General features: G+C 32.8%; 1 protein-coding gene across 3 annotated transcripts in view; it reads right to left on the bottom strand.

Moving 5' to 3' along the window:
* Positions 1-846: 846 nt before the first annotated feature.
* The window catches only part of TMEM168 (transmembrane protein 168), a 29131-nt gene continuing 14590 nt past the window's right edge, over positions 847-15387 (bottom strand). For 2 of the 3 annotated variants that reach the window (XM_021709552.1, XM_021709551.1), the window contains 3 exons: positions 10602-10744; positions 7960-8234; positions 2181-2840 (listed from right to left, as the gene is read on the bottom strand). In XM_021709552.1, the coding sequence (XP_021565227.1) occupies positions 2293-2840; positions 7960-8234; positions 10602-10720 (942 nt within the window). In that variant the 5' untranslated portion in view covers positions 10721-10744 and the 3' untranslated portion in view covers positions 2181-2292. Of the gene's footprint in view, positions 2841-7959; positions 8235-10601; positions 10745-15387 lie in introns of all 3 variants that reach the window. The other variant, XM_008052055.2, reaches the window with a different exon arrangement.

The following is a 15387-nucleotide window of genomic DNA, read 5'->3' as shown; positions in this document are numbered from 1 at the left end:
CAAGTACTCCTTTCTGAAGTACATGTGAAATGAAAGCCATAGGCAAATTAGTCTCATTAACTGTCAGATCTATCTTTTCATCTTTAGGTAAAACTAACCAATCACTTTATCCTTCTTGTAACATTTCCTTACCACACTGTCTGTTGTATCAGTTAATGTTTTTTAAATGTCAGCTTTAGGGTACCAACCCAAAGAGTTGTTCATAGTTTTTTGTTTGGGTAGGAGATTTCATCAAAGTGGATATTCTATAATTTTTTGGTTAATAAACTGGCTCAAGTCACATTCTTAGCCAAAGATCTGTTTTGGTTGTACTTTTACAGAAAATATATAACATAAAGTTTGGTATGTAACTGTGAAATTATCTGCTATTTTTTAATCTAATTTTTATTACCATCTTAATACTACTTAATAAAGAATGCAGAACATGCTTTTAGATTTGGCTTTCTCAGAGTGATGAGATAATGCTTTAGTTAATGCTTAGCATTAACTTGCTTAGTATTAGTTAATGCTTAACTTTAATTAACTTTAGTTAATGCTTAGCATTAACTTGCTTGTTATTGGCTAAGAGATTTTAAGGATTTTACTTAACATTAATTGAACTGTTTTTGTGAACTATAAGTTCAAAATTTTAAAACTTGGCTTTTCTACTATACTATTAATGAACAGGACAGTAATGAAACACTATATTATTTCATTTGGATGATGCTAACATACTTAACCAAATATTGGAAATTTTCAAATCAACTTGCCATCAAACATGAACTCTAAAACATGGGTATTTTTTATGACTACCACTTTTAATATACTAAAATGTTCAATAATTGTTATTTGCACAGTTAATAAAAATTAATTTTTAACAAAATTTTATTCAGAGGATTAGGAAAACCATATTCAAAACATAGAAATAATCAGACTATAACAATGCTGCATAGATAGTGGTATACAAGTTCCCTGACACCAAATGACTTCTTCTTAACTTAAAACTTCAATTTTCAAGTCGCCAGGAAGAAAATGGTAGAGGCGCTACTTCTTTTCTTTGAGGTTGGAAAAATGGCTTCAATGGTGAGACATCAAACCATTTAAACAATAAAGATTAGATTATTTTCCAATTTAATTATATTCCCCTCTTGTTATTTCTCAAAAACGAACATTTAGAATGTAACAATTATTGGAAGGGAACAAAAAAATGAATTACTTCTTAGGAGATTAAATGCCTGCTGTAATCTGACAAAACACCGAATTAAGTTTAAAAAATTACAACCACACTATTATTACGATTAGCTAAAATTGCCAATATGAATACTGTTTTACATAATACATTATATGTATACAAGAAACGACTTGTTTCCTATCCTTTGACCTTCAAAAAGCATTATCACTAATGAGGATTTGAAAAATAATTTTCATGGCAGCGCATTAACTCTACAGAGATGAAAATCTTTTCTGAATACTTAAGGTAGATGGAATCAGTAAATGAAAAACTGCCAAATTTCTTTTATAAGAGTAATTTTCAAAATGGAAGACAATTTATTTGGAAGAAATTTGTAGCTGGAAGCATTGTTCATTAAGAAAACATTGTTACCCTGAGAAAGACTTAAAACTACCAGTGTTTTCAGGGGCCCCCACCAATGCATGAAGGAGCAACTTGTAGGCTCTGGCCTTTTAACAATTACTTACATAAAGAAAGTTTTGACCTAAAAAGTAATTTGGGCTTCTCCGCCACATTGGTAACAGGTCACAACCAAGATATCTGACTGAATGTGATGAAGTTTAAGCAAATTTTGCATTTATTTTGAATAGGACTTTTCCTAAGAAGAACATCTGTAGTCCTTAAAATGATCTTGAATCAAACTACTGTACAGAGAAAAGAATCTTTTGTAAGTAAAGTGGTAGTTTTCTTAAAATAGTAAACAAATTTGTCTGGTCTACATTCTCTAATGTATGCCAAGAAAATAAGGCATTAGTAATTCTTCATTGGCCACTGCAGAGCATAGACAACTGTTTTCTTTCTGATCAGAGGCATATATGCAAACGTTCCTAAAAGTGTGTTGTTAACATCTCTAATGCATTTAGGGAGTCAGCATTTATGATTCCCTACATACTTTTAGTATAAAATAACGCTTTTCTCTAACACCTTACACATACCATAATTACTTGAGAAAAGACAAAGTGAGGGCAGCTACAGAAGTAGCAAGGTATTTTCCACAAATAAAAATACAGCATACAAAAAATGGCAAGTTAGTGATAACCGGTAGTGTGAACGCTTGATAATATACCACTTTGGGGTCCAAATTAAGATTTGACAAGTTTGAAGCCTTGTCCTGTATCCAGCACAGTAGGAAGAAACCAGCTCATTTTTAATCTTTTCAAGCACCTAAAACAAGTTTTGCAAATCCAAAAAAGGTTCAGGCCACATAACCAATTTGCCAAATGCACTAGAGGGTATGTAATACGAGGAAAGTGCAACATCCAGTGCTTGGCCACATCACTACCCGTTGGCAAATGCAGAGTGTAGTCACTCCATCGTTTTGACACACCGTACACTGCTTTCACTATGCGTCCCTTTTCAGCCCAGCAGATGTTATTACTGGAGTTGCAGTTATATTCTACCCAGTCTTTTGTAAAGTCACCCAGCTGTGGCGGGTCAGCTTCTTCAATATCAACTGTCTTTATCATCTCTGCTCCTTGCACCGCAATATACTGGTCATTAATTTTTCTCACTTCTTTCACCCAAGGGGTTGAATTCTCACTGTCCAATATAATAATAAGTCGAGAACAGAAGGAACCATTCTTTTCTCTCCACCACTCTAAAAGTGTGTCAAGGCGTAGTATGTCTCCACCTGTGAGGAAGATAAAATTCAAGAGAGCAGTAATTTCTGAAGCCTATCATTCTGAATACTCTCTTAGTGTATTTTCTTTTTATTCTTAGAAGCAAATAAGCAAAAAATAAAGTATTTAAAAGTAATACTTTCAAAGCATCTTTTCAGAAGGCATTTTTAAAAACAGATTTTCAATTTGAGGTTAAAAAACCAATCATCCTTATTACATTAAAAGAGGATATGCTATGATAAATTAAGAAAACTGTTTTATGTAGTTAAATTTAGTGGAAACAACTATACAGGAAAGCTCATATTCTTCACTAGGGGCAGCAAACCACTATAGCTTGTGGGCCTATCCAGCTGGCCACCTGTTTTTGTATGGCCTGAGAGCTAAGAATTGATTTTGTATATTTACATGGTTGAAAAGAAAATCAGAAGAATAATATTTTGTGACAGTGAAAATTATAAGAATCTTATATTTCATATAATTATTTCCATAAATAACATTTTATTGTAACCTCATTCATTTACATTCTGCCTGTGGCTGTTTTGCTCTTCAATGGCAGAGCTGAATGGTTACAACAGGGATCGTATGGCTCACAAAGCCAAAACTGTCTGTTCCTTTACAGAAAAAGTTTGCTGACCCCTATTTTACTTCATTGTTTCCTTATCTTCCTTGCATGCAGCTACCTACTAAATGAAAAGAAACACTATTCCTACCTGTACAAGAGTGAGTTTAAGAATGGATTTAAATAAAAAAATATATGCCAGAAAGGTCTAAAATGAATAAATTTCTGATCTAGAAATCTATTTCACATCTAGTAGGTTTTACATCTGGTTCACTGTGATATTTTTGCATTCATTTTGATTTTTAAGTGTATTACATAAAAATATTTATTTTGACTATGTAGTTTTCTGGCACTCCTATAAGTTTGTGCCTGAGGCAATTCTCAACTTCACCTAGTCCTGGACCTGTCTCAATAGTGCACTGAACATCATTCCAATTCTAGGAATCTATCCTAAGGAAAGAACAGAGGCGGAGCAAAAATTACATATAGAAATTTTTTTCCCACTGTTATCTAAGACAAGAATAAAATCTGAAACAGAAGAAATGGAGATAAATTGTGGCATAAAACCCAGGGAAACTTTATAATAAAATATTTATAAAGAAATTCTAATGATGAGACAATATCTATAATAAGGAGAAAAAGCACGATGAAATAGAAGCATAGCTACCAAATATACAATAGTGGCTATTGCTGAGTGTCTCACTTTCAGGTGGTTTTTTCAAGTATTTTTTAATATTTTCTGAAATTTTATATTGAGTATATGCTACTTCTGTAATTAGAAGGAGGTTTAATATGCTATGATTTACTAGCACAAGATCTAACAACCTAACTTCAGAATACACATTTATACCAAGAGCAGCCATCCTTTTTGTTAAACCTACAAAATGATACCACCAGAGAGATAGAAACTTCTTTAGATTTGAATTACCTCTGAAGCTGGGCTATATCACATTAGTTAATGAATACACACATTAATATGTGTAATTAATATTATTTTATTCATCAGCAGGCTATATTTTAAGACTCTAAAAATGAAAAACTTGTTTTATGAACTGCTCCAACAACATATAATCTCAGAGACATTATTTTAATACACGATCTCTACATATTACTAATGTGCTGCTTTACTAATATCTCCGGAAGACATCATTTTTAAAAAAATAGACAAATGTTAACTTTTCATTATTGCCAGCTCTATTAAATTTCTCTAGAGATCAAAGAGATGACACAGATTACAAGAGTTATTATACAAATTCCATCTGCCACAAAACATCATTGCCCAACATGCCATCTACAACCATTTCAATAAATATTCTTCAGCACATTCTACCCTAATTCTCTTATATAAATGCTCTTTAGATAACAACAAGCGACTTAAAGCAGCATTAAAGCCTCTTAAACTATTTCTCATCTCTTGTTTTGTTCTGCTCTGCTTTCTCCTATGAATAGGTTCTATGCTGCATTTGGCTTTTGGCCCAGATGCAAAGTATGTACATTTATCTAAGATAACAGCCATCTGATGCATTTCAAGTAATTGAGACCGCTTTTTAAAGACTTTATCTGTGATAAACTGCTTTATAGATTATCTACATTTTTTTCATTTATTTCTGTCTTGCTGTTACTTACCACAATTGTTTCTTACCCTCAAGCAAAGAGGAAAAAATACCAGGTTCCATATTATTAAATCCCATAAATGTGAGAAAACTGCATATTCTGAGAAGTGCTGTAAGCGAAGGTATGGGATAAAGGGCAAATCTAGCTTCTTTTTCCAACAGTGATACTTCGTTCTGGACCCGCCCTCAACTTGCTAACCCAAGTAAAATCCAGTCCTATTTCAAAGGCTGCCAGAAAGATGACTACTAATAAATTAGCACAGCATACAGCAATCTGTGACTTGATTTGAAATAAATTAAAGCATTTCCCTCAGAGAAGGGGTGTTCAATACTATTTCTGAGGCAGAATCAGCCTTTAAGGACTAAGTCTAAAGCAAGCAGGCCATGAACTATCTGAAAAGAAGGCTTCTGGGCCTGGTTCACCTCGATTACCTGCAAGTCAGGCTGTGTGTTGGCAGTATGCAGTTGCTGAATTATGCGATGAAATCTACCCCTTCTCAGGGAAGGGAGGGCAGCGTTAAGCTATACTTTCTCCTTTTCTTTCCCTCTTTTCTTTTTTCTTTCTTTTTCTTTCTACAATAAACACTTTTACAAAGTTACACAGGAACAAATATTCTTGACTGATAGATGAAAACTATAAGAGTTAATTTATTAGTAACATACTTCAAAAAAATTATAGATATAATTCCAGAATGTAACTGCTAAACATTTACCTAAAATATAACTTTATTTTAGAGTTCTTAAGTCTTCAAAATATTCCTAACTCATGTTAATAAAAATTTAGAAATTCTGTTTTTTATACTGTTTATCTTATTTTTACTTTTCCTGGAAAGGGAAAACTGATAAAAAAATATTAGCAAATTGAAATCTAGAATTTATTTCCAAAGCTATTTTTAAAAATACATGAAATAAATTTTAAAATATTTAAGAAAAATGCACTTTTTGAAAAATGTTTACATTAAGTAATAGATCCTTCATGTAAACACACAAAAAGCTTACATTTAAAATAAATTACTTTCTTACAATACTTTTAAATATCTAGGGGTATATACTATACATGACCACCAAAATTTGTCCCTTTTTCCATTTGCTATGGGGAGAGTTTATTATTAACGTATTGTAGTAAGTTTTCAATAATCAATCCTTGCCTTCACACCTGAAATTCTATTTCTGTAAAGACTTTTGAATTGATGAGAACTTTTTCTCTTGTGCTGAGTTAGAATACATGGAATGCTATACTTTACCTGAAACTGAAGTCATAAATGTTAAAAAGTTTTTTTCTACGTCGTGATTAAAAAGTTGCAGGTCAAGTAAATGATTTTATAAACTATGTTCAAGTAGTTTTAGTGTTGAGTACCTTCTGGTACATTCTGATTTTTTGAAAATGGGTAATCCATGCTAACAAAAATATCTACTTAATCAGAACATGCTATTTCCCTATCATCATGGCCTTCACCCTTGGAGGCAACATGCTACGGGGGGGGGGGAAAATACACTTTAGGAGTCAGGCAGACCTGGGCTTAAATCATAGTTCCATCACTTAGTAGCATGATCAGAGATAAGTTATGTAACCACTTTAACTTCTACTTCATCCGTTAAAAAATGAATAGAAGTGATGGTATCTATCTCAAAGGATTTCATGTAAAGATTAAATCTAACAACATGTATAAGGTACAAAGCACAGTAGTAGTAGCTGAATGCTTAATAAATGTCAGCTTGCCTTTCTTCTAGACAAACACTGAGTTATTAAATATTTATTTGCAAAAAATAAAAATTTCAAAAAAATAGTTTTCTTAGCAATAACACCCTGGTCACAAATCTGGCATGAAATTAGTGAGATCATGCTGGTTTCAATTCATCTCTAATTTAACTCTGAGTATGTTTGTTTCCTTCTAGAGTTCTTGTATGGGTAGCTCTGCCTCTGATCCTTCTATACTACTTCTATTTATCTTTTTCTGTGACCTGAGTCTATGTTTTCAAACATATTTTATGACTATTTTATCTTTTAAGAAAAGATGTGGGATATAACTAGATCTAAAAGAACGATTTCTAGTATAAAATAAGAGCATTACCTGTCTTTTTTCATGATTTATTCAATGATTTAATCCACTCATCAGCACCTAAGGATTTCCTCTTATGTGCCAGGCTCTGTTACAGGTATGAAATAACAATTCATAAAACAAAGCCCTTAACTTATGAGGTCTCTATTATAGTCAAGAAGACTGACAAATTTAACTATATATAGAGAGATCTCATTTCTCTCTTGGCAGTAACTTTTGAGAGAAAAAGTTTTTTTTCCCATAATGCAAGTAAATCAAAATTATGTTTTTCAACAGCCTAATAGCATCAAAAAAATGCTTTAAAAAACCTTACAGAATTTTATATCTTAGAAATAAAACTCAATGGTCATTTAATATTACTCATTTTATAGATGAGAAAACTGAAGTCAATAGAAGTTAAGTAACTTGCTTAAATAAACACAGTTGTGGCAAAGGAGGACCTGAGCACTACTTCCACCATATCACATTACCTGCTGCTCAAAATTTTGGTGAGCTTCTTACATAAACAAAACTATACATGTGAAGGACTATTGAAATCTGCATCCATAACATTTAAAGACTTAGAAATACAACTCGAAGTTTATTACCTTCAGAAAAAAAATTTATTTACTAATTCTGAAAATACTTTAAAGGGAAACTGGTTAAGTGTCAAATCAAGCAGATTTTTTTTGTCTTCAAATCACAAGACACAATTTTTAAACCTTATCATTAGAGATTACTAAAATTATGCTAAATAAGTATGCCAGAGAAAAGAAAAACAAAATATTCATATACAGCACAGTTGGTAAATTGTGAAGTGGAAAATTGAGAATTCTGTAAATTTAATGTCTGTGTGAAGAACAGACTTCCACAAATATGTGTATCTTCACAAATGTGAAACTGTCAAAGGTGAATTTACCTGCTAGAGCCCACTCTCCTGTACCATGGGTGTGCCCACTGTAATACAGAATATACGTATCATGTCTAGGTCCATCCACAGTCCGAAGTTCAAGGAAAGCTTTCAGTTTGGAATGCAGAGTATCAAAAGACAGCCCACTTGTGGAGTAGTCACATCCATAGGTCTCAATCATATGATACGCAAAAAATCTTTGGATGGCGTTGAGCATGCCAGTAGACCTCAAATTTAACTCCTGTACATGTTCTGGGGGAAGCAGTGTTGGCTGACCATCAGGACTGAAGTAGGAGAAAAACAATTATTTTGTTGTTTAAGAAGTATTCATTCTATATCACATTCTCATCATTTATAATTGATCATCAAAGAATCATAACAGCTACTGCCATCTAAATGGCAGATTTTTTAAAAAAACATCTTTCCTAAAATTCCTATATTGCTAAGAATTAAGCTTAGAAAATCAAAACCTGGTTTCTTAAAATTATATTTACTATCAGCCAGGCTCGGTGGCTCAGCCTGTAATCCTGCGCTTTGGGAGGCTGAGGTGAGTGGATTGTCTGAGCCCGCGGGTTCGTGACCCACCTAGGCAACTTGGTGAGACCTCATCTCTACAATAAATCAAAAAATTAGCCAGGCATGGTAGTGCACGCCTGTAGTTCCAGCTATTGGAAGGCTGAGGAGGAAGGATCGCCAGAGCCCAGCAGGTCAAGGCTGCAGTGGCCGGGAGTGGTCACTGCACTCCAGTCTGAGTGACAGAGTGAGACTCCAACTCAAAAAAAAAATTATATTTACTATCATTAAAACAATAATCAAACTAGAAGCTGGGAGGATCTCTCCAATTATACATAGGACTACTCTTTGTTCCTTATTCATATTTTCTTACCAAACGACAGATTTTGGACAAGATTTTTAAAAGCAATTATACTGCTTCAAGAACACCTGGGTAGGAACTAAAAGAAAAAAACTTTATTCTTGAAAAAAAAATTCTAACATACAAAATATGAAAGCAATATTTAATTATATATTTAATTTTTGTATTGAGAAATACAGGGTCTTTATACATGTATGCTCAAGTTTTACTAACCTAAGGTACATAAATAAGGAAGAAATAATATAAGTGGCACTTTAAACAATTACTAAAATTTAGATCCATTGATTTATACTACTGAAACAAATGTAGAATAATACGTAGTAAAGATAACGAACCAAGTCTTAAAACAAGCAAAATAACATAAATATTGAAGGAGAAAAAAATCATCACTCCAATCCAGAAAAGGGAATTCTATTAGGAATTTTGAAAACTTTAGATTTCACTTCATCTATCATCAATACTATTCTAACAACTTTAGTTTTCATTAAAACACTTTGTTCTATAACATTTAACAGACACAAAAAGGTAAAAAAGCAATACATAAAAAGTTACAATGGAACAAAAACCTAACTGTGCATATTATTATTTCCACACATTCTATTTATAGTGTTCTCACTTCTACTTTATGAGACACTTCTAGAATCTGTTTCTTTTATTTCTCAAATAAACCACAACTTTTTATTAAGGCTTTAACATGAAGGAAAATATTTCCCACAAATAGTATATTTGGGGTTTTATGTCAAATGTTTGAAATCAGATAAAAGCTTTTTGATTTAAAGATCCCTCTGCCAAGGAAAGCGTGATGAAAACATGGTCATCAGAATTCATTAATGGCAAAGACTACTTTTTTATTTTAAAATTATTTAGCTATAAGAGAAAAATAAAAATGTAGCAATATTTAGCGATTTGCACATTTGATGCTAAAAATTATTTTGGAATAAAACTGCAATTAAATATTTATTAAGCATCACTGCCAATCTTTTGAATTCCTGGTATTTGTATGGCATTTTTCAGTGTGCAAAGTGTTTTTTAATATTCTTTTCAGTTCTTCATAACATTCTACTGAGATGAGCAGAAGAGGTATCACCATTTACATTTAGAAAACGCTAAAGTTCAGAGAAATTACAATTTGCCTATGAAAATACAGAAGTAGAACTCTAGGCTCAGGCACATTCTATTATATTTTGTTTTCACAGGACATCTTCTTAAACAAGATATTCCCGGTAGCATAGGACCTTTCCTTAAAAAAATCCATTCATAGGCCGGCATGGTAGCTCAAACTGTAATCCCAGCATGTTGGGAGGCCAAGGCAAGAGGACTGCCTGAGCCCACGGGTTTGAAACCAGCCTGGGCAACTTGGTGAGATCTCGTCTTTACAAAAAGAAAAAGAAAAAGCTGGGCATGGTAGCGCACATCTGTAGTTCTGGCTACTTGGAAGGCTGAGAAGGAAGGATCGCCTGAGCCCAGCAGGTTGAGGTTGCGGTGGCTCTGAGCTTGCCAGCCTAGGCAACAGATTGAGACTCAAACTCAAAAAAAAAAAAAAAAAATCATTCATTCATATTTTCTGATTTCTAGCTAAAATATAAGTTAATCATATTTATCAAAATATTTAAATTGAACCCTAAAGATGTTATCACAATTTACAGTTTTCTAGAAGTTATATTTTTAAAAATTAGTTTTGAAAAAAAGAGCTACCACATTTTATTGTTAGCTATACAAATAACAGGAAATTGTTATGAATCAAGTAGTTATTACTAACTATACTAGATTACTGTACCTGCAGAAGTTGGTAGGAATCACAATAGCATATCCAACAGATGTTCCTCCTAAACAATTACCCAATTCATGGAAGAGGCCATGAGCCATGGATTCCAATGGCAAAACAATTAGAAACATGCTCAAGAAGATTCCATTTGTTGGCTAAAAGAAATTCAAAACATGTTTACACAGTATGCATGAGTGTACTTATGTACATATATATTTACACACATGCATATTGACTTACATTTTTTACCTCTATTTCTAAAAAGGATAAAAAGAACAATTAATCATCCAAGAACAATAATAAGTTAAAGCAGACAAAAATATATATGCATGAGCTAACTAGTATAATAAACCCTAAATCTAATTCTCTGCTTCTTGGAAGTTGTGGCAAAACACATCACTTTTTTTTTTTTTAATTTGTCAAATATCATCCCATCCAAACTAGAAAAGAAAAACAAACAAAAAAAATCAACTACAACAACAACAAAAACATAACCACTCTTTATTATGACAAAAGGCCAGAAAACAAATCTCTTGTTAAAACCCCCAGGCCTTGTTATTTTTCAAATTAAACATTCATTTACTTTATCAGAAAAGGTACGTTAGAAAGGCTCATTTTTTTCCCCCTGTAAAATTATGAGAATAAAATCTTAAGGCTATTTAAGATTCCAAAGCTATAAAAATGAATTCCATTCTTATAATATAGTTTATCATTTAAAATGATTGAATTCTCTGTATGTCTAAATTTTAACAATAAAAAAGAAAAAAATATTAAGGACATATAAGCATCCCAAAAGCAGAATGGAAAGTAGGGAGGCAGAAAAAATATTAAAAGGAGGAGCAATCAGGGATTAATTATAATAACAAAGCAGAAAAAATTTAAAGGATCCATTTAAGTGAAAAGAAAATGGGAGCAATGATTGTCACTTAATCCTGAACTGTATCTTTAGAATAATAATATTATTCCACATTCTTCATGTATTGCTACTGTACACACTATATGCACATACTATATATGCCTGTGAACACATGCTTTTAACAATAAGGGGCAGTTCATCTGATCAAAATTTTAATAAAAAATAGAAAATTTTTTTCCATAATGGAATATTCCATAATGGAATATCACATACACACACTACCCTATTTTGTACATCCTATTTTATCAATTATGGGAATAACACAGTACAAGTTCCATTTAGAAACACTGAAAAATACAAATAAGTAAAAAAGATGTGATTAAAATCATTCCAAATAACATCATCCACAAAACTACTTTTTGAAATATTTTCATACTTCATGTAATATATATATATTTTTCACAAATGCATATTCATATATTTATATATATGCAGATTTTTACCAAAATAATATATAATATTCAGTGAGCATTTTAATATACTGTAAGCCTGTTAACATAAATCTAAATCATTTGTAAAGCCCAAATGGCACACCTATACTACGTATAAAACTTTAATTAGCTTGCTGATTTTCTATTATTGGTATTCAGATTGTAATAATCTGCCATTGAAAAAAAACTAAAATATATAGAGAACTAGAAGTTCTCTAATTATTGAGGTCAAATACCTTAGATCATGTGAGTTTCATCTTTTTTTTTTTTTTTTTTTTTTTTGAGTTGGAGTCTCACTCTGTCTCCCAGACTGGAGTGCAGTGGCCGCTCCCGGCCACCACAGTCTCGACCTGCTAGGCTCCAGAGATCCTTCCGCCTCAGCCTTCCAAGTAGCTGGAAATACAGGCGCGGGCTACCACGCCCAGCTGATTTTTGATTTATTGTAGAGATGAGGTCTCGTCAAGTTGCCCAGGCGGGTCTCGAACCCGCGGGCCCAGGCAATCCACTCACCTCAGCCTCCCAAAGGCGCGGATTACAGGCTGAGCCACCGGGCCCTGTGAGTTTCATATTTGAAGTGTTAAATACTTTACTTACTTTTCTATGGGGCCAGACTTTTCCTCATTGATTTAGCTTTGTTTTGTTCTTAAGTTTAGATGAAAGTTTTTTGTTAGTTGTAGTTTGCAAATACCTCTCCCACCCCGACTGCTTTTTTTCTTAACTGTAATATAGCTCAAACATTAAAAAGATATTTTATATTATCCTTTAAAGACATTATTGTTTTGTCCTTCACAATTAGGTCTATAATCGAAATGTAATTGATTTTATTTATAATAATGGCCCAATTTCATTTTTTTCCTATAGAAACACCGAATAGCCCAAATGCCAATTACTGAAAATATCAACCATTCCACATGCTGCATTCCACCTTTGTCATAAATCAAGTATCCATGGATCTCTTTTTAGACTCTCTCTTCTATTGGTCTGTTTGCCTATCCTTTCATATATTTCCTTTGGCCTTTATTTCTCCCTTTTCTTTCTAAGACCCCAATCAAATACTGATGAGATCTTTTCAATGTATCCTTTTTTTGTCTTACCCTTTTCTTTTGTTCAGTATTTTCCATATTTTTTCTCTTCTGTGCTCCTTGAAAAGTATTTTCTGGGCTATATCCACTATTTATCACTGTGTATCACTCCAGCTTTGTCTAATCTGTTAAGCTTGCATATCGAAATGGTTTTAGCTATTTTATTTCCTGATCCTAAAATTTGTTTCTTTGAAATAAATCAGTTATTTGAAAAGTTAGTTCTTTTTCAAAAGCCTTATCACTTTGTAAAGTCTCCAGTTTTCTACCATTACTTCCTGATATGTGCTTTTACTTTTTCAACTTGGCAAAGAATGGAGGTTTTCTCTGTGTTTGATAATTCCAAAGACTTTTTTTTCTGTTGATTGCTGGTTCTGCTACTTCTTGCTCTTGGTGCTGTGAGTCAATTTCTATTGCATATGTTATCCTATTAGAATAACAAATGCTTTGATCAATTAAACCCCTGTTTGCATAAAAGGACCGCTTTCAAATCAGGTCAGTCATTCACATAAAAGAATTAGTAATCAATATCATGTACAATATTGTGACTATATTATTTCCACCCTTTACTTTGCATAATGAGTACTTTTCTGATCAAAATAGCAATATTAAGAAACTAAACAATTAATTGTCTTATAATTTATATCAAGGAGCATAAACTCTATTATCTTTAGAGGCAAGACATGAATATGTGCAGCAGCTGTGGAAAGAGTAAGCAGTTGCGGGGATTCTAAAGGAAGGTGTACTGCCACCCAAAGGCACACATTTAAAAAAATGCTCTGGTTGGCACTCAATCTTGCAATCCCAGCACTTTGGGAGACTGAGGTGGAAGAACTGCTTGAGTCTAAGAGTCTGAGACCAGTCCGAGCAACACAGCAAGACTTCGTCTTTACAAAAAATCAAAAAAATTAGCTGGGCATGGTGGCATGGGCCTGTAGTCCCAGCTAACTGGAAAGTTGATGTGGAAAGATCAATTGAGCCCAGGAGGTTGAGGCTGTGATCATGCCACTCCACTCCAGTCTGGGCAAAAGAGTGAGACACTGACTTAAAAAAAAAAGTTCTGGCCAAATAAAACAAGTCTACTCAATAATCTTACAGACATATTTATTTATTTATTTTTCCATAGAGACATAATAATAGAATTTTTAAAAATAAAGAAAATAGCATCCTCTTAAACAAACAAACAAACAACCCTGAACATTCTTTCTAAGTTCAAGGTAGTTATTAGAAACAAGAGTTAGAAGTTGAGGTGTGTTAGCAGCCTTTCTGTAAGGACAAAAGTTGATCAGTGAAAAACTTTAGACCCTTATCAGCCTAGAGATGGCATCAGAGGAACATACATAACAAAATCCCACTTATTTGTCTTCCTCCATGTTGTTGCCCCTAGACACTCAAAGTTCTTTTCCTTTGTCACATCATTTCTTGAAAAATGTACTGTTGTTTGTTGAAGATGCTATATAAGTGTGAATTCAAAGTCACCTCTTTGAGAATGACTCAAGCCCACGGTATCTCCTATGTACATGTTAATAAAATTATTTTATTTTTCTTTTGTTAACCTGTCTTTTGTCATAGGGGTCTATCACAGCTAAGAACTATGAAGGGTAGAGAGAAAATTATTTTTCCTCCCTTACAGTAACACCAAAAATTGTTCACTTTCCATTTTTTCAGTCAAACAATTTTTCTTTAGTTAAGACTGTTTATCATTGCTATCTATTAGTTTTTCCCCATTTCCTACAGAAAAGAGAATTAAAGTTTCCATTCCTGCTTTAAGTGTTTATTTTAAGCTTGGCCATATATGTAAATATATACATATATATATTTTTTAATTTTAATTTTTAACTTTTATTTTTGAGTCAGGGTCCACTCTGTCACCCAGGCTGGAGTGCAGTGGCACAGTCATGGCCCACCACAGCCTTGACCTCCTGGTTCAGGCAATTCTTCTGCCTCAACATCCTGAGTAATTGGGACTATAGGCAATCCTTCCACCTCAGCCTCCCAAAATGCTGGGTTAGTATATGAGCCACCATGCCCAGACAAATTTGGTCGTATTTATTTAAATACATCATATGTAGAGACTGGCCTTTCTTAATTCATGTGTACAGAACAGCAATGGTTATTACTGACTTTTGTATTGCATTAAAATATTTTATAAAGCTATTAGTACTAACATTTTTATTGTGAAATTAAAGACCTTATGGTTTTTACCATTAGAAAAATTATTAAATAGTTTGATTTATAACTGAACTAAGTAAAAGTTCAATTGTCAATTTATAGATGACTCAGATGAAAAGTCTAATGAAATAATTTAACATTTCGATTAAAATGTTGATACTGATGTTATTCAATAAGCTCATGTGGTTATGTAACACTGA

The sequence above is a fragment of the Carlito syrichta genome, unplaced genomic scaffold (assembly GCF_000164805.1).
Source record: "Carlito syrichta isolate Samal-C Ts95f unplaced genomic scaffold, Tarsius_syrichta-2.0.1 Scaffold254537, whole genome shotgun sequence".
NCBI lineage: Eukaryota > Metazoa > Chordata > Mammalia > Primates > Tarsiidae > Carlito > Carlito syrichta.
The sequence above is the reverse complement of the archived record's forward strand: the minus strand, read 5'-3'. Positions and strand labels throughout refer to the sequence as shown.